Source organism: Salvelinus fontinalis, chromosome 34 (genome assembly GCF_029448725.1).
Source record: "Salvelinus fontinalis isolate EN_2023a chromosome 34, ASM2944872v1, whole genome shotgun sequence".
In the NCBI taxonomy this organism is placed as follows: domain Eukaryota; kingdom Metazoa; phylum Chordata; class Actinopteri; order Salmoniformes; family Salmonidae; genus Salvelinus; species Salvelinus fontinalis.
The window spans coordinates 13303116-13325645 of record NC_074698.1 but is presented as its reverse complement, the minus strand read 5'-3'; the positions used below and the strand labels follow the sequence as shown (position 1 = coordinate 13325645).

General features: G+C 47.9%; 1 protein-coding gene across 5 annotated transcripts in view; it reads right to left on the bottom strand.

Annotated features, from left to right (window-relative positions):
• Nucleotides 1-59: 59 nt before the first annotated feature.
• LOC129833175 (protein TANC2-like) overlaps nt 60-22530 on the bottom strand; it is a 131736-nt gene continuing 109265 nt past the window's right edge. For 2 of the 5 annotated variants that reach the window (XM_055897535.1, XM_055897538.1), the window contains 22 exons: nt 16406-16531; nt 15135-15170; nt 14425-14706; nt 13485-13606; nt 11414-11645; nt 10970-11214; nt 10575-10778; nt 10079-10410; nt 9772-9880; nt 9528-9650; nt 9195-9431; nt 8800-8985; nt 8616-8709; nt 8386-8519; nt 8103-8226; nt 7708-7883; nt 7362-7494; nt 6707-6736; nt 5766-5857; nt 5502-5648; nt 4432-4532; nt 60-3923 (listed from right to left, as the gene is read on the bottom strand). In XM_055897535.1, the coding sequence (XP_055753510.1) occupies nt 1955-3923; nt 4432-4532; nt 5502-5648; nt 5766-5857; nt 6707-6736; nt 7362-7494; nt 7708-7883; nt 8103-8226; nt 8386-8519; nt 8616-8709; nt 8800-8985; nt 9195-9431; nt 9528-9650; nt 9772-9880; nt 10079-10410; nt 10575-10778; nt 10970-11214; nt 11414-11645; nt 13485-13606; nt 14425-14706; nt 15135-15170; nt 16406-16531 (5234 nt within the window). In that variant the 3' untranslated portion in view covers nt 60-1954. The remainder of the gene's footprint in view (nt 3924-4431; nt 4533-5501; nt 5649-5765; nt 5858-6706; nt 6737-7361; nt 7495-7707; nt 7884-8102; nt 8227-8385; nt 8520-8615; nt 8710-8799; nt 8986-9194; nt 9432-9527; nt 9651-9771; nt 9881-10078; nt 10411-10574; nt 10779-10969; nt 11215-11413; nt 11646-13484; nt 13607-14424; nt 14707-15134; nt 15171-16405; nt 16532-22530) is intronic. The other 3 variants (XM_055897537.1, XM_055897536.1, XM_055897539.1) reach the window with 3 other exon arrangements.

Here is a 22530-nt window from a genome sequence, read left to right as displayed (position 1 = left end):
TGTTTGATAGTCTGTGTCAATGTGTTTAAGAGACGTCGCCACTGATGGTGTGAACAAGCTAAAAGAGCCGACCCACATTTATTTTCTTTGACGTGGTAACCATTTTTAAATAAGTACATTTTACAATCGCTTAACTGGGTTAAAAACGCATGTTTCTTATTACCTTCTCGTTTCAAAACACCACAACTCACATATACAGACAATTTACAGAACTCTGCTCAGCAAGCCCAAAAAAACAAAAAAGGAAAAATGCCTTCTCCTTCCAAGAGAAAAAAAAGATGGCTGTTCCATCAGTTCCTGCACCCTGTACTCTGCCTCCCTCTCCAAATATTACATGTTTATATCAGCATGGGAGTAAGCAGAGAACAAACATGCATTTCTATGCAGCACAGCATGTACAATTATTTACACAAACTATTAAAAATAAATGTTATTTTGGGTGTTAATCCAGACAGGAGAGGGTATTGACTGTAGGGATAAGTCCCTCCTGCAACAGGCTCAGATGTAGGGTTAACTTTTGATATTAACAAGCGGTGCATCCAATCAACTGGCTCATTAATTTCCTTCAAATTCCTGGTTGGAGTGTTTATGAACCAATCCGATCGCAGAGGCTCCACCTATTACCAAGCACACCAATACACAGTAAATAATTATAAATAAATACAAATAAAACTGTTAGCCTAAATGTTTGACATTTTAAAGTAACAAAGACAAGAATGAAGACTACAGTAAATAAAAATGTAAACTTCACAGATAAGGGGTTCATATGTTCTTGTAAGAGAAGTATCTGTTTAACTGATTGTTGTTCATACTAAGTGCCAGTAGGGGATAAAGGGCGTTACCAAACTGGTGAGTAAACTGCACTGTAATTGTGTTGTATGAAATCCATCACAATTGACAACCTTGTATAGATAGATCATAATCTAGTCCAACCATGTAATGTAGCCTAGTCTTGACACGACTTTCTTCAGTGTATTTTTTCAAAACTTATCTAGTTTCATGAAAATGCGCTGTAAAAGAAAGTGTAACCATTGTTTTATGGAAAGCATTTTGTGGACGGATGAAAATAGTCCTTCAATGACCACTTCGGTCATTTGAAGTCATGTGTGCATGCTGCCAACATCTTTGACCCTTTAGTGGCCAAAAGTGTATGTAGTACAGTGTTATGTTTGAATAACTGCAGATTTGTCTGGTAGAGATAATTCAACTGTAAAAGGAAACATTCAAGTTATTGGAAATTAAAAAATGCCAGTTTCCCAAAAGCTTCACAAAGCCTGCTGCATGTCACTTCTTGAGCGGAAAAAAAATACAATCCAATGGAAATAATATATATAATGTATTTACAAACATAACTTAAATGATAAATATTACTTTTCTTTTTTTTGTTGCTTTTCCTATGTACAAGTATGTTGAAGTCTCTTTTCAGTCACATTTACAGCAGAGAACATGGTCATCTTAGTGAAGGGCGGCCTTCTATTGAGTTGTTCTGAAGAAGGCATTGAGAGTTTGGACTTGAGTCTGACCATCCCAGGACAGGCATTCAGGGGCAGGGAGAAAACGGCAGGCAGCAGTCTCCCCTGCTTGAGATCTGGAGGTTTCCAGGTCAGGGTGTGTGGTATTAGTCCTCCTACAGGCTTTAGTTCCTAAAGTTGTGGATCATCCCTGCCCCCTCCACTTTGACTATACAAACTACTCTGCAAACAGAAGGCCAACCTATTCTGGAGTACTGGAGGTGTTGGATTCACCTGGCAAACTGCAGTTTTAGGCTTTCTTGTATTCATCCATAGAAAATGGCTGTGAAGGACAGAGGCAAAGAAGATGGGAGGAGAGTTTAAATGTGTTTGTCTGCAGAGGTGTTGCCTTCCCAGTCTCATCACATTCCCTTGAGGTTGTCTCTAAGTCATTGCAAATCAAAATATCTGCAGGCTTATCAGTCCTCTCCCTCAGTCCCTCCCTAAACGTTTGACTCCACGAAAGGTCTCTTTGGTTTGATAGGGGACGTAGGGCCCTGCCTGTCCCTGGAGTGCTGCATGTACTCGCTCTCCTGGTAGGCCTGGGCCACAGGCAGCGTCCGGGCCACCTTGACGTCTGGGTAGGATGGCGCCTGGCTCACACGGCCCATGCCGTCTGCCCTGCCATCCCGTGAGCTGTTAGCTGGCGGCTGGTAGTAGTCTTCGTCCAGGAGGTGTCCGTTGTGGGCGTTGTTGGTGCGGTTGTAGTAGGCGATGTGTCCCAGGCTGGGCTGTTGGCTGTAGCCATGCTGGGGGCCAATGTTCCCTGGAGACGTGGCGGAGCTTGTCACCACCGTGTCCAGGGAAGAGATGGCCCAGGAGCGCCCTATTGTCTGCGGTTGTGGTGGCAGGTACTGGTGAGTCCGCGCCGTCTTGTCGACAACGCCCATGAAAGGTGTGTTTCTGGAGCGGAGTGCCTTGTCTGGGTACGTCCCTCCCACCACCCTTATGTCGCTGCCCTGCGGAGGAGACACAGGCGAGAGGTCGTCGCAGTAGACGCTACCATCCTCGTAGGACAGCTGTAGAGGGATTTCCATCTGCTGGGCCGAGGTGGAGCCCCGGAAGCCTGGGGCTAGATTAGCTGCAGAGACCCCACCCAGGCTCGTGTTGGAGGGGGAGAAGCGGAGGCCTACGCTCTGGGAGTGCATGAGGGGCCGGGGAGTGGGGGCGTGTGGCTTTGGCTCTGCGCTGGTGGCACTGACAGGTCGGCGCAGGCCGTGGGGGTTCTCCGGTGATCCCAGCGCCGCCTGGTGCTCCATCTCTAACTCCATCTCCATCTGAGGTGAGACAGGGTAGTACGCTGCTGACTGGCTGCGGCTGATCTGGGGGGCCTGGCCGTAGCGCAGACCTCCAGGCCGGTAAGCTGAGGAGGGCCGCTGGGGGAGCTCATCCTCCATTGGGACCATCTGGATCCCACCATATTGGTACAGTGCTCCTGCACTGAGGCTGGCCTGCACCTGCAGCGTGGGCCTCCCTTCCAGGGCACTGGGGTATATATTCACCCCGTCCCTCAGCTCGGCCAGGTCGGGGGGGAGGCGGGTGCTCATGGAGTGGGCCATCTGGCTGTAGGCACTGGTGCCCAGCACAGCACTGGAGTGCACAGCGGAGCTGGGCTGGTTGGTGCGTACGATCTGGGCCTTGGCAGGCTGCAGCCACTGGCCCTGCTGGGGAGGCTGCTGCTGGGAGGGCAGCTGGAAGGAGCGCTGGCTGCTCATCTTAGACAGCGGAGACTTCGGCCGGCCGGGTATCTGCTCCGACTGGTAGCGGGCTGAGGCCGACTGTGGCCGGTACAGACCTCCTCCGCTCTCCGAGGTGGGGCTGGCGCGGTACTGAGGCCCCCGGCGGAGAGGCGAAGGTGGTGGGCTGAAGTTGTATGGCATAGCGGAAGCCTGGTGGGCTGGGGAGGTGTGTGGAGGGCTGGGCCGGTAGTGGGAGCTCTGGTGCGTCGGGGAAAGTGATGGGGAGGTGGACTGGTAGCCTTGGCGTGTGGGGGAGGACATGGAAGGGGGGCTAGGGGGCAGCTCGAAAGCCTGGACCATGGAGGGGCCTCCGGAGAGGTAGGGCGAGTTGCGGTGGCCCGGGGAGGGGGGCAGGCTCTGGATGAGGGGCAGGCCAGAGGGGCTTGAGCGGGGCTCGGGAGTCATGCCCATGGGGAGGCTCTCCAGGTCCTGCTCCAGGTAGTCCTCGTCCAACAGGTCCTGCACTGGCTGCATGTCCTCCAGGCGGGGCTCCAGGGACTGGGGAGGGGGCGCGGCCTGCTCTCTGGGAGGGGATGGGGGAGGGTCCAGCTCCTGTTGCTCCTCGAACTGAAGACACTCCTCCTCCACCCTCTGCAGCAGGCGCTGGATCTCCCGGTTGTTGGGGCAAAGGAGGGTGGCCTCATTCAGGTCCTCCAGGGCTGCGTGGAACTGCCTGAGGTGGATACACGAGGGGGTGAAGAGGGGAATATCAAGAGAGAAAAGAGGGAGATTGAGAAAGCATTATGAGGGAGGAGCAGGAGAGGTGGTACAGATATGAGCACGACTAAGCATGAAACCAAAGACCGTGAGGGAGTAGCATGTGGTCAAAATGACAACACCACAACTGTTCAAACTACTTGCCCTCACATAGTAGTCAGACAAAGTACACTCTTACACTAAAACATAAAAAAATTAGCCATGACAATGAGCAAGAGAATGAACAAGTCATAGGGCTAAGGGGATACAGGATGTGTAAGCAGACATAAAAACCACTGAACATGACATAGGGTGAAAAACATGGCCAAAATACTCATGAACTCTATGTTCCCCTGTAGTCATCTGTCTACAGCGCATTGGAAACCTGGTGATCATGTGACATGAGAGGGCCCAATTGGATCCTAAGGCTGAGCTCACTCTGCGCTAGGCCTCCGCCTCCCTGTTCTCCCCGTCGCTACAGTTACCTGCTGCTGCGCTTGGCGCGGGCTCTGGCGTAAAAGGCCTCGTACGATTTGGATTTCAACTCTAGCGCCTTGGTAGCAAACTCCTCAGCCATCCCAAAGTCCTGCAAGCAACAACAGGGCCGACAGTCATTCACAGAGACACGCGTGGAGCGGTACATGAGTCAGAAATGAGTCAGAGGTGAGTCAAAAATGAGTCAAGAGATTTAATGGAAAAAAGGTTATAGATGAGTCGTACATAGAACCATGTACAGAGTCAAACATGAGTCATTCAGGAGTCTTGTATCAGCCATACATATAACCATAAAGAGTAAAACAGAAGTGAATAACTGAGTCGATGAGATCGATGGAAACTTGGGTTCAGATAGAAGACACCCAAGAAAAAAAAACTGAAAGACAAATGTACAACACTGACAAATAAAAAATAATACACGAGCCCATGACGAAACCATGTAAATTGAGCAATTAAAAACATTGATATGAACAAACAGAGGACACAGACTTTCAGAGACATACAAACACAAAAGACAAACACACATTCACACACACAGAAACCGCTGTTGCACTGCTCTGTCATTAGAACCTCACCTGGCCACTATGGCCCTGACCCAAACCAACCTCCCTTTGCACCTCCTCTAAAGTTACCAGAGCTACAAACACAAACCAAAACCAAGCAAACTATAAGAGGGAATGGAAGATGCAGGGATATGGGCCTAGGTTAGATGAGGCTACAGTTGAGGGAGATTTACCTTCCGCTATTATGTTGAAGTCTGATCTACTGTACATTTTTGCACAATGATATCGCTGTCATCAACCTTTTGAAACCAATATTTTTACACTGCTTAAATCCACGTGCGGTTTTATACTCTATCAGAAGAGCTAAATATCGTTGTATTGTAAGCACAATGAACAAGCATACATCCCAATGAGGGATAATAAAGTTGTTTTGTATTGTAATGTCTTGGTAAACCTTGCAGATGGTAATGCTGCTGAGTGTAAGCAAAAAAAAGCAGCTCCAGTCACAGCCAGGTGGGATGAGGAGCTATAAGAGGGTGCAGTGGGGTGTCACTCACATTCATTTTCCTCCGGCAGCGGGACAGGTTGAGGAGGAGGGACACCTTGAGCTCTCTGAAGGTCTTGAGGTCCTCGCTGAAGCCCTCGCGGGGGAACTTCTTTAAGGCGTACTGGTACCGCTGGGCCGCCTCCTTCACTTTACCTTTCTACAGGACGGGTAGAAGAAAAAACACTTAGAAAGGCGAGACTAGCATGGTTTGGCACCACAACAGTAACCCTCAATGACCACTGTGCTATATTGCTATATTCTAGGAAGGGCAGACCTTGTAGAAGCCATCTCCTTCCTCTATCAGCTTGCTGAGCAGGACGATCATGATGTCGGGTTTGGAAGTGGCCATGGCCCAGGTGGCCGGACCTGGTGGAAGACAGCAGAGGGCATGATGGGTAACGGGAAGAGACCAGAGGAGAGAGGAGGGTGGCAATGACAGGAAGATGGGGCATGTCTCAGAGTAAAAGGACCGACAATGAGAAGTAGAAGAGAGAAAGGAGTAGGGTGAAGTTGCCCCTAGACGCTGATCTAAGGTCTGTTTTGTTTTTCCCCTCCAGTAATGGTTTACGTTAGCATTTGGAGAGAGCAAACTGATTCTAGATGTAGGGGTAACTTCACCTCGGAGTGGAGCGAAACCAGTTGACAGGTCGAGATGATGATGAAGCTCTACCCAAGATAAATATGGCGTGACTTACTGAGACAGACAGGTTTGGGGTTTCTTTGCCCCTGCATGTGCCATTTAAGCGCTCAACTAACAGATGGATACATAGATATTGATGTCATACCTGGTGCAGGAAGGATCTGACTCAAGTACAGAATCAATAACTTAATCTCTAGTAAAGCCACTGGGAAAACGATCAACTTATTTATTCACCAATGCCAATCTCACCCAACATGAATACACAATAATATCTTATTATTAGCCAGAGTTATTCTGTGTTATTCTGCATGCTATGTGTAAGGGGGACAGGCAAGCACAAGCCATGCCAGAGCAGAGGGGGTTCACATGCATTTATGGCTTCCCACCAGCAGGGGGAATGCATGGACTGTGGGCCTTGTGGTGTTTGTGTCACAATCTCTTATCGGGCAGTGGATGACTTGAATGGTTAGCTCACTTCACAAAGCCACATATAAAAGAGAAAGGAGGGTAAAAAAAAAAAGAGGACGAGAGCGTGAGACCAGAGATGTATATAGAGAGAGGGCAAACTGTGTTACCTCGGGGTCGACTGGGAAGAGTCTGATATCCTGATTACGGAGAGGGGGCGGAGCCAGGGTTATGAGTGACAGGTTAGAGAAGGGAGTTAGGTGGGTGAAATGAGAGGAAACATAATGGAACCAACCCAATAAGAGGAACCAAGAGAGAGAGTGTGTGCGTATGTGTGTGTGCGAGAAAGTGAAAAGTGAGTGAGTAGGGAGGAGGGAGTGAGTGAGATGAAGAAAAGAACAGAAAGAGGCAGAAGTGAGAAGCTGTGGCCAAAAAAGTGTGTCAGCAAAAGAAAAAGGTGCAACAGCAATGCCAGCGGCAGTAGGAGCAGAGGGAAGGGCCTCACATCCACCATTATAAACATGGTGGAAACAGAGGGGGGGGGGGGTTAGTGGTGCCTGGGGAGGAAGGCATGGTGAAGCCTTGGTGAGCACCAAACCACATAGGGAAGAGATTCAGGCAGTAGTTGACAACATTCTAGGAGTCAATGGCCACTATAGTCCTACCGAGGGGAAAAACCAGTATATTAAATAGAACTATAAGTGACTAAAGTTGTAGCTAAACCACTGAAGCTAATGTAGAACAATATTGCAAAATTAGAAGACAGTCCTATACACCAGTGTTTTTAAATCTGTGTGTGACTAGTGACCTCTAGTCAGTTCGTACCCATCTTGGCTCCCTTCTTGAGCAGAGCCACCACCACAGAGGTGTTCCTGCAGCCCACGGCCCGGTCCAGAGGTCGCATCCCACTGTAGTCCACATGCTCTATCATCGCCCCGTGATCCACCAGATACTGCACCTGGAGACAGACGGACGGACGGGGGATAAGAGAGGGAATATGGGAGTTTAAAGGATGAAGAAAATTTGAGGGGGAAAATGAAGAGGAGGAGGAGAGAAAGAACAGAAGAGCATTCTACCTTCAGGTACTTATTCCAATCAACAACAGTGAAAACTTTCTCCGTGCTGCTCTGCCATGGGGAGGTCATCAACGTGGCGACCAGCGACCACTTACCACTTCTGAGTCTCCGTAGAAAGCGGCCAGGTCCAGGGGGGTGCGTCCACTCTTATCGGCGTGGGCGGTGGTCGCGCCCCTCTCAACCAGGCAGCGCACCAATGGCATGTGGCCCTTCAGACACGCCCAGCTCAGAGCAGTCAGACCCTCCTTGTCCATCTGGGCCAGAGACGCACCTGCAAGAGCGGGTTAAAGGTCATGTTTCCATGGCAGCCAGGGTCATAACATGGCCACTTGGCAGCTGTTTTTGTCCATTACTAAATACTACACATACTTTATGTCTGCTACATGTTGCCCATGTGGAAGTCAAACCTACACTTTTACACTAGGTACTCTGAACCAATGAGAGTAGTAGAGTGGGTGGTGGTGATGTTGAGGGTGAACTGAACTCTGACCTTGTGCCAGTAGGAACTCTGCTGTGCCGAGGTGGCCCTCTGAGGAGGCCATCATGAGGGGTGTGCGGCCCTGCTTGTCTGCCATGTTGACGTCAGCTCCGTGGTTCAACAGCAGGTCCACTATCTGAGGAGGAAGAAACCAAATAGTATGTAGCTTCGATAGTATTTTTTGTCACCATTGTTCTCTATCATTGCCAGTAGTTTTTAATATTTCCAATTCAAGTTGTATGGCTTTGTAACTTGAAATAATAAATGGGTGCGAAATTCAAATGTGCCCACCCACCTGCCAATGTCCTTGGCGCACAGCGCTGAAGAGAGGCACGATGCCCCGGCGGTTAGGCTGTCCAACCGCTGCCCCTTGTTCCAACAGCAGCCTGCACACATCCAGCTTCCCCCTGCCTGCTGCAGCAGTCAGAGCTACAGTGGGAGAGGGGGAAGACAGAGTCAGTGCGGGTAAAAGCATTGGACAGACTTTGATACAGTCATACACAAACAAACCAAAATAACACGTACCAGTCTCTCCCCAGAGTGTGTCAAAGTTGTTGATCTGTGCTCGCTCCTCCTCTTCCTCATCCTTCTCTGGCAGGTCCAATAGGTAAGAGGAGATCTGTACAGGAGACAACATTCAGACTTAGTGTGTGTACGGTGTGTGTATGTGTGTGTGTGTGTGTGTGTGTGTGTGCACATGCGTGTGTACCTCTGTGTATCCCATGCTGGCCCCTGCTATAAGGGCCTGCTGGACAGCGTGACTCTTGGTGAAGGCTCCTTGGGGCTGTCCATCAGGGTTCCAGTCACTCTGCATCAGGAACTTGACCACCTGCAGGTGTCCTCGCAGTGCAGCGTGCACCAGCGCACACTGACCGTTCCTGTCCAGGTGGTCCACCTACACACAGGGAAAGAGAGTGTCATTATACACACAGACGTCACATGCAGACACTGTTCAAAAAGACCTATTGGTACATTTTGCCCAGTAGGTTCCAACATGGCTGGCAGAGAGTTATATCGTGTTGTGTAAATGCATCATACTGCTGTTGTAATAAACCTCAACTGCCAAAGTGACAGTATGCACAGTAGTGGTGGTTGGTCCCTGACCTTGGCCTTGCAGGCGCAGAGCGCAGTGACGATGGACAGGTGTCCAGCGGCGGCGGCGTAGCCCAGCGGGGTGAGGCCGCTGTCCGACTCCCCGTCTACGTGTGCTCCGTTCTCCAGCAGCAGGCCGGCTGTCTCCGCGTAGCCCAGGTGGGCGTGGACACACAGCAATGGGGCGTTGTTCAGAACCTCAGAACGGTAGTTAACGTTGGCGCCGCCTAGGACCAACAAACGGCTCACCTAGAGGGAGGAGTGTCAGACATATAACCAATACACCAAACATTTAATGCAATAGTGCTTTGGTTAGCCCACTGCTGGTGTGAGTGTGTCCAGTACCTTGATGTTGGGTGTGTAAAGGTTCCTCAGTGAGGCCAGAGCAGTGGAGAGCCCCTCTGTGCTGTAAGAGACCCACAGCCCCTGCAGGACTGACGAGGAGACCCCAACCTTCTTACTCAGGCCCTGTGGAGAAGATAACAGTAATATCAACAACAGTGTTACTGCACAGTGGGTAGAACCCATTGACCCAGATGTTGGAGGTGTGCTAGCATGCTGTAGTGATGTGGTGGTGGTGTGTCGTTACCTTGAAGATGTGTGCTTTGAGGATGTGGTGGCCCAGCTCTATGGTCTGCTGCCGGTTCAGTTTGCCCTCCTGACGTGAGAACCAGAAGGCCAGGAGCGTGTGGCCACTCCTACAGTGACAGAGAGATGGCGAGGAGGAGAAGGGAGGAAGAAAAGAGGGAAAGTGGAGAAAGATAGATGTAGAGAGAGGGAGAGAAATTAAGAACAGAAAGCTCCACAAATTCAAGCTGTAAACATTAATGTTCCAGGTACACGCTGGCTTTGCAGAGGGTCTGTTTGTTCCTTTCTGTGGACCAGTGCCTCCTTACCTCGGGTCACAGAGGAACTTGGTCTTCTCCCCGTCCTCCCTCCAGATGAGCCACTCCCTGAAGGAGGGGTGTGTGAACATACGTGTTCCGTCCCTCCTCCGCACCAGGAAGGGCGACAGCAGCTCCAGTCTCCCCTGGAAATCTTCCCAGTCCAGGGCGGGGCCTCGCACGGCACCAGCGTTCACTGCCCCATACGCCTGCTCGTCCGTGAGGGGGTGGAGGGAGGCCACGGCCACATTGAGCAAGGGGAGGGCACGCTCGAAGGACGACTGGGTAGGGAAACGCATGTTGAGCTGCAGGAGGTACACCTCAGCCAGGCTCACCGGCACCACCTGGGGGGAGGGGGCATGGAGAAACACCTCGGGTCAGTTTTGTAAGGAAACATCATATGAACTTTCACAGAGAGAGATAAACACAAACAGGCAGAGTATGGAACACAAGCAAAAACCTTGAGAGACATACAGTATATAGCTCCAGGACCGAGACACCGACTCACCTTGAAGCTGGAGCTCTTGAGCACCAGATAGCCCTTCTCGATGAGGTCCAGCGTCAGCTTCAGGTAGAGGTAGGAGCCGCGGCTCAGGGCCTTGAGGTGGGTGCTCAGCTTGGCGAAGGCTGCGTTGTCCAGACGCCCGTTGAGAGACACGTTGCTCTGGATCTCAGCACTGCCCTGGATCCTCTGCAGCAGGTAGCCCTGCAGGTCGCGAAGAGAAAGGAGATCAGCATCATGATAACTCGAGGGGGAGGGGGTAATACTATCACCATGACTGCTTTTATCACAATAGTTGATGATAATCGTTTTAAATCACGGTTGACTACTTTTACTACAATGATTGAGGTTGAAGTGAGAGGTGACTTTCAGAGAGTAAAGATGTCAGACCCTACCTGCAGGTCCTGGTCTATGGCATCATTCTCCTCCAGGCGGTCAAGAGAGATACGGTGGAACGGGAGGGGATGTGTGATCTCCTGTAGGGAGGTCCTGACGGTGACCACCAGTTTGAGCCAGGGAGGAAAGCGTTCCATGGTCTTACACAGGAAGGAGGTGATGGTGTCGCCGTAGTCCGGCTTGTGGAACTCTGCCTCATTCAACCCGTCTACCAGAATGATCAGGTCCTCCTCACATGCTATCTTCCTCTCTGATGAACACAAAGACAACAAGGTTGTTTATCAGGACAAGGAGTGGAAAGAATTGACTATTAGCTACTGAGATGGGGCATTTATTTTTTATTTATTTTTGAAAACATGAATGGACCTGGCCCAAACCCTGAGAGAAAATAACAAGTTATCAAATGCACAGCTCCTATGCAGTTCCATAAAACCTTGAACACCCCTGACCTTTGTGCAGGATGTCGAGGGGCTCCAGCACACCTCTCCTGAAGGCATTGAGGGGGTCCTGGACACAGGAGCGCAGACTGAGGGTGCTCTGCAGGTGGGGCTCCCGTAGCAGCTGCTCCCTGTAGGCCATGAGCTGGGGTGCCCGGCAGAGCAGAGCCGCCACGTTGTGGACAAACTCTGGCACCAGGCACGTGTAGGCGTTGTCCGCCTGGCAGTAGTGGTATGCCACCACCTGGGGGCGATAGAGAGTGGAAGTGAGTGGGGTGGCGGAGATTTAAAAAAAAAGATTACTTTTATATAGGTGATACCATTGAAATTGAACAAATATTTTATATTTTATCTAGATATCTCTGATTATCCCACTTTATTTTTCCAAAGAGAGAGGTACATTTAACTGAATCCACAAGCATTTCGCTACACACGCAATAACATCTGCTAAACACGTGTATGTGACAAAAAAAAAATGATTGGAAGAGGGCGAAAATCAACCCACACAAATCTATTCAGTCTTGAATCTTCAGCACGTAACAATCAAATAAAACACGAACCAAACAGGCCTAGGTGACATTCTGTGCCAACTAACCACTATTATCTTTATGACACAAGAGAGTTAAAGCTGAAGCACAGCTATTGATTGAGGCTACATTAAAATATTGTTGAAAAACAATACCATGTTACATTATTCATTGAAGAGTGATGACTGCTGTGTAGCTTGTTGTGACTGTCAGGTCTTTGTCTCTAGTGTGTCAGAGGAGTTGACTGGCACTAAGACCCTGGGGGTGGTGAAATGGTCAGGGATCAGATTATTTTTAACCCCCTTGTTGGATAAGGTTAGGCAGTCTGATCCTAGATCTGTAGTTGAATGTATAGTATAATACAGCGCCGCCTTGGATAGAGTGGACTTGGAGTGCTGAAGAAAGCCAGCAGCCTTCACAGACTGGCTCCAACGTAAAGCTTCCCTCAGGAACATTTCAGACTAGATTAGAGAGCTTCACTCCGAAGATCATACACAGATTCATAGCCGTATACTTCTGGCCACTGACATCCACAGGGATGTGTATAGTATTTGTGATGCTTGTGTGTGGTAGAGTTGTGTGCAGTGTGGGTGTGTGTAAAGTGTAAAGTGTGAGTGTAAAGTATGTGTAGAAAGTGTGTGTGGGTCAACCACTGGAGCAGACTATCATTAAGAATGCATGTGGCCGCTAACGGGATCTAATGGCTCGGCTGGAACAGTGCTCCCTGGGCCTATGCATATTTCATTAGGCCATAGCACAGAGAGACAGAGGAAACAAGAGAGAGACAACAAGAGACAGAAAGGGGGGAGTGAGAGCTTCCTTTGTTTTTCTGCTGTGTCTGCACAACACCACCAGTCATGAAAATGGAATGGAGAGAGAGATAGACAGAGAGAGAAAAAGAGCAACGGCGTGAGGAGCCGGATTGGATGGCAGGAGTTGACAGTGGATGGAGGAAGGAAGAGGGAGAGAGAGAGTGCTAAGTGAATAAAAGAAGACATTAGCATCAGTGATGCTAGACAGGATGGGTTAAGGACATAGGGAGAGAGAAAAGGAGAGAGAAATGGATGTAGAACGAACGGAATGCAGATAACGGAGAGAATGAGAGAAGAGCGGCAGTGGATAGAGAGAATGAGAGAAGAGCGGCAGCGGATAGAGAGAATGAGAGAAGAGTGGCAGCGGATAGAGAGAATGAATAATAGAGTGAGAAGGGAGAGGACAAGGCCACAAGGAGGTTAGAGGGCAGAGACAGCTACTAGACCGGACACTGTAGGAAAGAGCTGCTGACACTGAAGAACAAAGGAGCAGATGTGCAGGCTTTGACTTCAGACCAGCATCAACACACCTCCCCCCTTAGCAATGTCTCAATGACCAGTTAATTGAATCCGGGCCACGTTCAGTAAGGCACACCGTTGTAGAACATTTAAATAAAAATAGAACATGGTGTAAACCAGACATGTACCTCTTAGCAAGGATTCACCCAGCTGGTCAGGGGGTTTTGAATGGTACTTAAGACTACTGAGATGCAGCCGTGGTGTGGTGGTGTAGTTGTACTGTACCTGTGAGGCGAGCCGCCGTAAAGCCTCCTCCTGGCGTCTCCTCATCTCGGGCGTGCCAGGGCAGCTGCCCCCCAGGGTGCCATGGGAGTGCTGGGGCTGGGTGAGGGGCAGGGTCTCCCCATCTGAGAGAGAGAGAGTGTGAGAGAGAGGGGGGGAGAGAGAGAAAGGAGGGAAGAGAGCAAGTGAGGGGACAGAAAAAGGGAGAAGTACATTTATAGATCAAGTTGAGTGCATCTACTGTTTGCATTATTTACACAGACACAAGGATACTTTTTATACGCATCTTAAGACACATGCCCAGTACCAGTGGTGTAAAATTACTTTAAAATACTACTTAAGTTTTTTTGGGGGGTATCTGTACTTTACTTTACTATTCATATTTTTGACAACTTTTACTCCACTACATTCCCCCCCCCAAAAAGAATATACTTTTTACTCCATACATTTTCCCTGACACCCAAAATTATTCGTTACATGCTGAATGCTTAGCAGGACAGGAAAATTGTCAAATTCACACGCTTATCAAGAGAACACATGGTCATCCCTACTGCCTCTGATCTGACAGACTCACTAAACACAAATGCATCGTTTGTAAATTATGTCTGAGTGTACCCCTGGCTATCTACATTTTAAAAACAAGAAAATGGTACCATATGGCTTGCTTAATATAAGGAATTTGAAATTATTTATACTTTTACCTTTGTATATTTTACCAATTCCATTTACCTTTGATACTTAAGTATATTTAGAACCAAATACTTTTACTCAATGAGTATTTTACTGGTTGACTTTCACTTTCTATTAAGGTATCTATACCTTTACTCAAGTATGACAATTGGGTACTTTTTCCACCACTGCCCAGTACAACAGGCTCTTCTAGCAGCAGCCAGCATGGATCATTGTTATACACACACACTCCTGTAGGACGGTCTAAGCGTACGTTTGGGCGAGGCGTGGGGGCTGTCCGAGGCGATCTGCCTCATGCGATTGCCGTGGCAGCTGAGTGCCACCAGACGGGAGATGATGGCAGTCTTGCCGAAGCCCACGTTGCCCACGACAACCACACCTCGATTGGCTGCCGAGTCGTCGCTGTGAAGACGGGCGTCCACTTCCTGGAAGAGCCACTCCCTCCCGGTGAAGAGCGAATCAGCTGTCAGGCTGGGCACCTCGAACAGAAGGGGCTTGAGGGCGATATCCGGGGGGCGGTAGGGGGCAAAGCGTACTGGAGAGAGAGGGGAAGGGGACAGATTATAGGTGAGGAAAAAGACACAGGACTTGATGTGTAGAGTCCACTGCACTGTCATTGTCATTTCCTCAGTGCAACGTCAGCTTGTCACCCATAGAGGGGGATGTTCATCAAAATAACACACACCATGGGTGAACGCCACCATTGGGCTTCATACTAAGAACTACATAATGAAACAGAATTACTTAGTGTATGGGTAGATACATAATATATACATATATACCAAGTACATATGGTTAGCAGAGCGGGGGACAGGGGATTAGATAACATATTGTAGTAGAGGGATATTGTACTAATACAGCACCACTAGTTTAATAAGCACATCATTATAACGTGGCATTAACTGATGTAGAACAGTATAATGCCTTATAATGGGAGAAGAGAAAGAGAGGAGCATCACTTACGTGAGTTAGATTGCCAGGCATGGCTGTAAGCAGAAGCTGAGGCAGAGGACAGAGGAGAGAGACAACGCAAGAGAGGAGAGAGAGACAAAGCATGAGAAAGAGAGAGAGAGAAATGGAAGGGCAGGGGAAGAGGAGGAGAAAGGGGAAGATGGATGGGAGGGTTGGTGCAGCTAGCTAGCAGAGCAGAGGGGATGGTGAGAGAGAGGGAGCAGGGTGGTGGGGTGCCACACCCAATGTTTCATCCCTGATCCTAGGATGAAGCCTCAGACACGTACAAATATCGTTTGAGCATATTTCTTGTTCTTGGAGCCCATGTTTTCTGTACATGCCTCAGAGCCGAGGTTGTGAGAATGTGCATGTCCAGTAGTTCTGTACTGAGGAGTAAGAAAGGCAAAGGTAACGTGATATCTCTGTATGAGTTTTCATTCCCGGTGTGGTCTGATCTTAGGGAGAAAGTGCTGTGGTAAGCATGATAGTGTGGCAGGCAGGGGGCTAAAAAATACAGTCAGAGAGAGCGTGGGGAATAGAGAGGGAGGAATAGAGGGAGAGGTATAGAGAATTGGAGAAAGATAGGGTGTGTGCACTTGTGTGTGTGTGTGTGTGCAAGTCTGTTTGTGCGTGTTCATTGTGTGTTCAGTGTGTGTGTGTCTTTGCTAGTGTGAGTGTGATTTAAGCCTTATAAAGCCTTGGCCATGAGTGATGGGACCTCAGACAGGACCCCTGCAGTGACAGATGAGCCAGGGAGTGGTGAGGAGCGAAGGTCGATAACATTGATCTGGGAGGGGAGACGGATTAAGGTGTACCAGGGTGTGTGTGCGCGTGTGTGTGTGTGGTGTACCAGGCCCAAAGGGAGGGTTGCATCACCCAATATAGGGGTTTAGAGGGACAGAGTGCACCAAGTATGTCTACACAGATATACACTCACTCACAAATCATACTTACTAACACACTGACTTACATGTATACTCCAAGACACACACAATCTCTCTCTCAAACACACACACACCCCTAGACAGATTTTGGGCATGGTCAAGGTAGAGTGGGAGTAAATAGGAAGATGAAGCAGATTTAGCACACACCACAAAATTACCCCTCACAACCCCAGTCCCTAAATCACCCGACCTCCACTCCACTCCCTGACCCACACCCCAAAATGCCCCCCCCCCCACCGCACCAGTATCCCACACACTCAGATCCTAAACAAGCCCACTCAGATCCTAAACCAGCCCACTTATCCCCCACACCCCCACCCAGAATGATATGAGGCCTACCTCTGAGGTCGTGTCCGGAGCGCCCGGACCCAGAGTTCTGACGGGGCATCCTGAGGGAGGTCCTCAGGGGAGTGTGTCTCTGCTCATCCAGGTAGGCCAGGTCCTCCAGGTGGGCCGAACTCGTGGCTAATGTGTGTGTGTGTGTGTGTGTGTGTGTGTGTGGTGTGTGTGTGTGCAACAGATGAGAGAGAAGAAAACAGAGTTAGTCAAACTAAGTCAGGAATCACTGAACCGCCTAAACCTGAATGCTAAATTGCTAATGCTAACGACAGACACCCTTGGAAATAGACAAACATATCAGTTCCATACCTCACCATTGAGATCCACTACGAACCAGACCCATTTGAGATCCAACCCCAAGCAAACAGAAGTGGTTTAAAACTGTCAGTGTCCCAGACTAATGTGAACTAATGTGTGTAGCTATAGCGTGGTAGAGTGTATGTGTGTGTGAGCCTGTGTGAAAGTGTGTGACCTCATACACACCAAACACACTTCCTTCCTCGGACGACCCCTTTTCCAGATAGTTTGTTTAGTTGTCCCCCTCTCTCTTAACAATATTCCCAAGTCTGGAGCTCTTCCAGTTGTCCCAAAAACCACTGTCTCTCAATAGGGAGAAAAAAAAGAGTAGGAAGATAAATGCAATAAAGAGTTTTTAGCTTTAGGATAAGAGCTTTATGGAGAATGACAGAGATAACCTCGTGCTACAGGAAGGGACTGACAACGCACCTCCTTTCTTCCTGTCAGGAAAAGAGTCTAATCCTGTTTTTTTAATGGGCTTCAATAAAACCCTGCATACCACAAAGTTGTGAACCACTGCGCTAGCTGGCGCTAACAACAATTAAATGGAAGAAAATAAGTTCTACCCACCACTCACCTAAACTGCAACCCGTGATGTTTTACCTATGGCAACGATCCCTCCCGGACTACTACCTTTCCACTGCAATACAGCTAAAACTGTAGCAGGCATGTGGCGAGTGGGATCTCATATTTACGGTGGTTTGCAGGGACCTTGGTGTGGGCGAGCAGCTGTATTAGACTTAGATTTTAGATGAGTTTATTAGTCACACGCACAGGGTCGCAGACGTAATTGCAGGGTAAAGTGAAATTCTTAAGCTCAGAGCTCCAACAGTGCAGGTCAAAAAGACAAGTGAAACAATAATACAAATAATAATATATGATCCTCTGCAGCAGAGGAAACTCTGGGTCTTCCTTTCCTGTGGTGGTCCTCGTGAGAGCCAGTTTCATCATAGCGCTTGATGGTTTTTGCAACTGCACTTGAAGAAACTTATCAAAGTTCTTGACATTTTCCGTATTGACTGACCTTCATGTCTTAAAAGTAATGATGGACTGTTGTTTCGCTTTGCTTATTTGAACTGTTCTTGACATAATATGGACTTTGTCTTTTACCAAATAGGGCTATCTTCTGTATACCACCCCTACCTTGTCACAACATAACTGATTGGCTCAAATGCATTAAAAAGGAAAGACATTCCACAAATTAACTTAAAGGCAAACCTGTTAATTGAAATGCATTCCAGGTGACTGCCTCATGAAGCTGGTTGGGAGAATGCCAAGAGTGTGCAAAGCTGTCATCAAGGCAAAGGGTGGCTATTTGAAGAATCTCAAATGTAAAACACTTTTTTGGTTACTACATGATTCCATATGTGTTATGTTATAGTTTTGATGTCTTCACTATTATTCTAAAATGTAGAAAATAGTAAAAAATAAAGAAAAACCCTTGAATGAGTAGGTGTTTCCAAACTTTTGACTGGTACTGTACATATTTAAAACATAATCAATGATAAATGTCCATGGGGGTAGCCATTGCCATAGCTCATAGGGCTTGACGTGGAGCTATGGAAACATTTTCACACTCTACCACGTTGCTTAGGTGGAGTTGGGTTTGTGTTTTATGTAATTTTAATAGTCATTGCTATGTGAGAGATGTGCTGGGAGAGAGAGAGAGAGAAGGAAAGTGGGAGGAAGGCGTGCGTTTCTGCAGAACAGAATGTCAAGGCTCATAAGGTAGTCTCTCTGTCAGTTGGAGTAATCTAGTGCATTTGAACCAGGAGATCAGAGCCATTTTGAAAGTGAGCTTGACTACATATGATGAAAGAGAGCAGACGGAGACGAGAGAGGCAGGAGGTAGAGATGGAGGAGGAGGTGGTTGGAGGAGGAGGGAAAGAGAGAGGAGAGGTGAGGAGAAAAATAGACAAGCTAGAGGGAAAGGGGAGGGAGCGAGGTAGAGGTAAAGAAAGAGAGGATATATGGAGTGAGAGCAGAGAGCTTCTCGTTCAGAGCCCAGTGTGGGTGGCTGCCCCTGCTCTGCTCCTGAGGCGTGTAGCAGGACAGCAGACCAGAACATCCCTACCTAGTGCTCCCCTGCTCCCGCTGAGCAATGACCCTCACTGAATCACTCCTCTCCTGTCAGTGGCGTGTGTGTGATGATCAAAGCTTTCTATACAGTCATTCAATCCACCATGTCACAATGTCCCCAGTTTACAAGATGCCACATGCTAGGGCTGTATTTATAAGCTGACATACTGTCATATTTGATATGACAGTTGTCCCATTATCACTTCCAGGCTTGCAACTGGACTGAGTTATGTTGGGCAGAACATAATCACATCTATCCCTAGATTCATTTTGGTGGCGTCCAACAGAACACAGCCTCCAATTGGATGAGGAACTGTGGCGGCCTATTCCCCAGCTACCACCACAAAGTCCCGAAGGCCAAAGGATTGTAGCTCATATTATTTCCTATACTCCCACAATAAACAGAGAGAATGCTCTCCCTCGCCCTCCATTTGGCAAATCTGACCATAACTCTATCCTCCTGATTCCATTTACAAGCAAAAATTAAAAAAGGAAGCACCAGGGCCTAGATCAATAAAAAAGTGGTCAGATGAAGCAGATGCTAAGCTACAGGACTGTTTTGCTAGCACAGACTGGAATATGTTCCAGGATTCCTCCGATGGCATTGAGGAGTACACCATCAGTCATTGGCTTCATCAATAAGTGCATCGATGACGTCGTCCCCACAGTGACCGTACGTACATACCCCAACCAGAAGGCAACATACGCTGAGCTAAAAGCTAGAGCTACCTCTTTCAAGGAGCGGGACTCTAACCCGGAAGCTTGCAAGAAATCCCGCTATGCCCTCCGATGAACCATCAAAAAGGCAAAGCATCAATACAGGACTAATATCGAATCAGACTACACCGGCTCTGACGCTCGTTGGATGTGGCAGGGCTTGCAAAAAATTACAGACTACAAAGGGAAGCACAGCCGAGAGCTGCCTAGTGACACAAGCCTACCAGACACGCTAAACTACTTCTATGCTCGCTTATAGGCAAATAACATTGAAACATGCATGAGAGCACCAGCTGTTCCGGAAGATTATGCGATCACGCTCTCCGCAGCCGATGTGAGTAAGATCTTTAAACATGGCAACATTCATAAGGCCGCAAGACCAGACAGATTAACATGACGTGTACTGCGAGCATGCACTGACCAACTGGCAAGTATCTTCAATGACATTTTCAACCTCTCCCTGTCAGAGTCTGTAAAACCAACATCTTAAGCTGACCACCATAGTCCCTGTGCCCAAGAACACTAAGGTAACCTGCCTAAATGACTACCGACCCATAGCACTCACATCTGTAGCCATGAAGTGCTTTGAAAGGCTGGTCATGGCTCACAACACCATTATCCCAGAAACCCTAGACCCACTCCAATTTGCATACCACCCTAACAGATCTACAGATGATAAAAACTATTGCACTCCACACTGCCCTTTCCCACCTGGACAAAAGGAACACCTATGTGAGAATGCTATTCATTGACTACAGCTCAGCGTTCAACACCATAGTGGCCTCAAAGCTCATCAATAAGCTAAAGACCCTGGGACTAAACACCTCCCTCTGCAACTGGATCCTGGACATCCTGACGGGCCTCCCCCAGGTGGTAAGGGTAGGTTACAACACATCCGCCATGCTGATCCTCAACACAGGGGCCTCTCAGGGGTGTGTGCTCAGTCCCCTCCTTTACTCCCTGTTCACTCATGACTGCACGGCCAGGCACGACTCCAAAACCATCATTAAGTTTGCAGATGACAACAGTGATCACCGAAAACGACGAGACAGCCTATAGGGAGGAGGTCAGAGACCTGGCCGTGTGGTGACAGGACAACAACCTCAATGTGATCAAGACAAAGGAGTTGATTGTGGACTACAGGAAAAAGAGGACCGGGCACGCCCCCGTTCTCATTGACGGGGCTGCAGTGGAGCAGGTTGAGAGCTTCAAGTTCCTTGGTGTCCACATCACCAACAAACTAACTTTAAAAAAAAAGTATTTTTATTTTAGCTAGGCAAGTCAGCTAAGAACAAATTATTATTTACAATGACGGCCTAGGAACAGTGGGTTAACTGCCTTGTTCAGGGGCAGAACCACAGATTTTTTCCTTAGCAACCTTTCGGTTACTGGCCCAATGCTCTAACCGCTAGGCTACCTGCCTGGTTCAAGCACACTAAAACAGTCGTGAAGAGGGCACGACCAAACCTATTCCCCCTCAGGAGAATGAAAAGATTTGTCATGGGTCCTCAGATCCTCAAAAGGTTCTACAGCTGCACCATCGAGAGCATCCTGACAGGTTGCATCACTGCCTAGTATGGCAACTGCTCGGCCTCCGACCGCAAGACACTATAGAGGGTAATGCATACAGCCCAGTACATCACTGGGGCCAAGCTTCCTGCCATCCAGGACCTCTATACCAGGCGGTGTCTGAGGAAGACCCTAGAAATTGCCAAAGACTCCAGCCACCCTAGTTACAGATTGTTCTCTCTGCTACCGCACGGCAAGCGGTACCAGAGTGCCAAGTCAAGGTCCAAAAGTTTTCTAAACAGCTTCTACCCCAAGCCATAAAACTCCTGAACATCTAATTAAATTTCCACCCAGACTATTTGCATTGCCCCCCCCCCCTCTTCTACAGAGCTGCTACTCTCTGATGTTATCATCTATGCATAGTCACTTTAACTTGTTTGGGATAGGGGGCAGCATTTTCACTTTTGGATGAATAGCGTGTCCATAGTGAACTGCCTCCTACTCTGTCCCAGATGCTAATATATGCATATTATTATTAGTATTGGATAGAAAACACTCTGAAGTTTCTAAAACTGTTTGAATGATGAGTATAACAGAACTCATATGGCAGGCAAAAACCTGAGAAATAATCTAAACAGGAAATGGGAAATCTGAGGTTTGTAGTTTTTGAACTCACCCCTATCGAATACACAGTGGGATATGGGTTATTTTTCACTTCCTAACTTCTCATGTGAAGGGGGGCCGGATGGGAGCTGTTTTACTAAGGGGTCTGCCTACAGCCTCGTTCTCAGTCACGCGCTTTCATTTGAGAGGTTGCTCTCGTTCCAGTGCATTTCTACAGACAATGGAATTCTCCGGTTGGAACATTATTGAACTTATATGATATAAACATCCTAAAGATTGATTCTATACTTAGTTTGATAAGTTTCTTCAACCTGTAATATAACTTTTTGAACGTTTCGTCCAAATGGACCAGATCGCGCTTTTGGATTGTTTACCAAACGCCCTAACAAAAGAAGCTATTGGACATAAATGATGGACATTATCGAACAAAACAAGCATTTATTGTGGAACTGCGATTCCTGGGAGTGCATTCTGATGAAGATCATCAAAGGTAAGTGAATATTTCTAATGCTATTTATGAATAATGTTGACTACCCAACATGGCGGAGATTTCTCTGGCTGGTTTGGGCTCTGAGCGCCGTTCTCAGATTATGCTTTTTCCGTATTTTTTTTTTGAAATCTGACACAGCGTTTGCATTAAGGAGATCGGGATCTAAAGTTTCATGTATAATAGCTGTATTTTCATCAACATTTATTATGAGTATTTCTGTGAATTCATGTGGCTCTCTGCAATATCACTGCATGTTTTGGAACTACTGAATCTAACATGCCAATGTAAAATAAGATTTTTGGATATAAATATGAACTTTACCGAACAAAACATACATGTATTGTGTAACATGAAGTCCTATGAGTGTCATCTGATGAAGATCATCAAAGGTTAGTGATTAATTTTATCT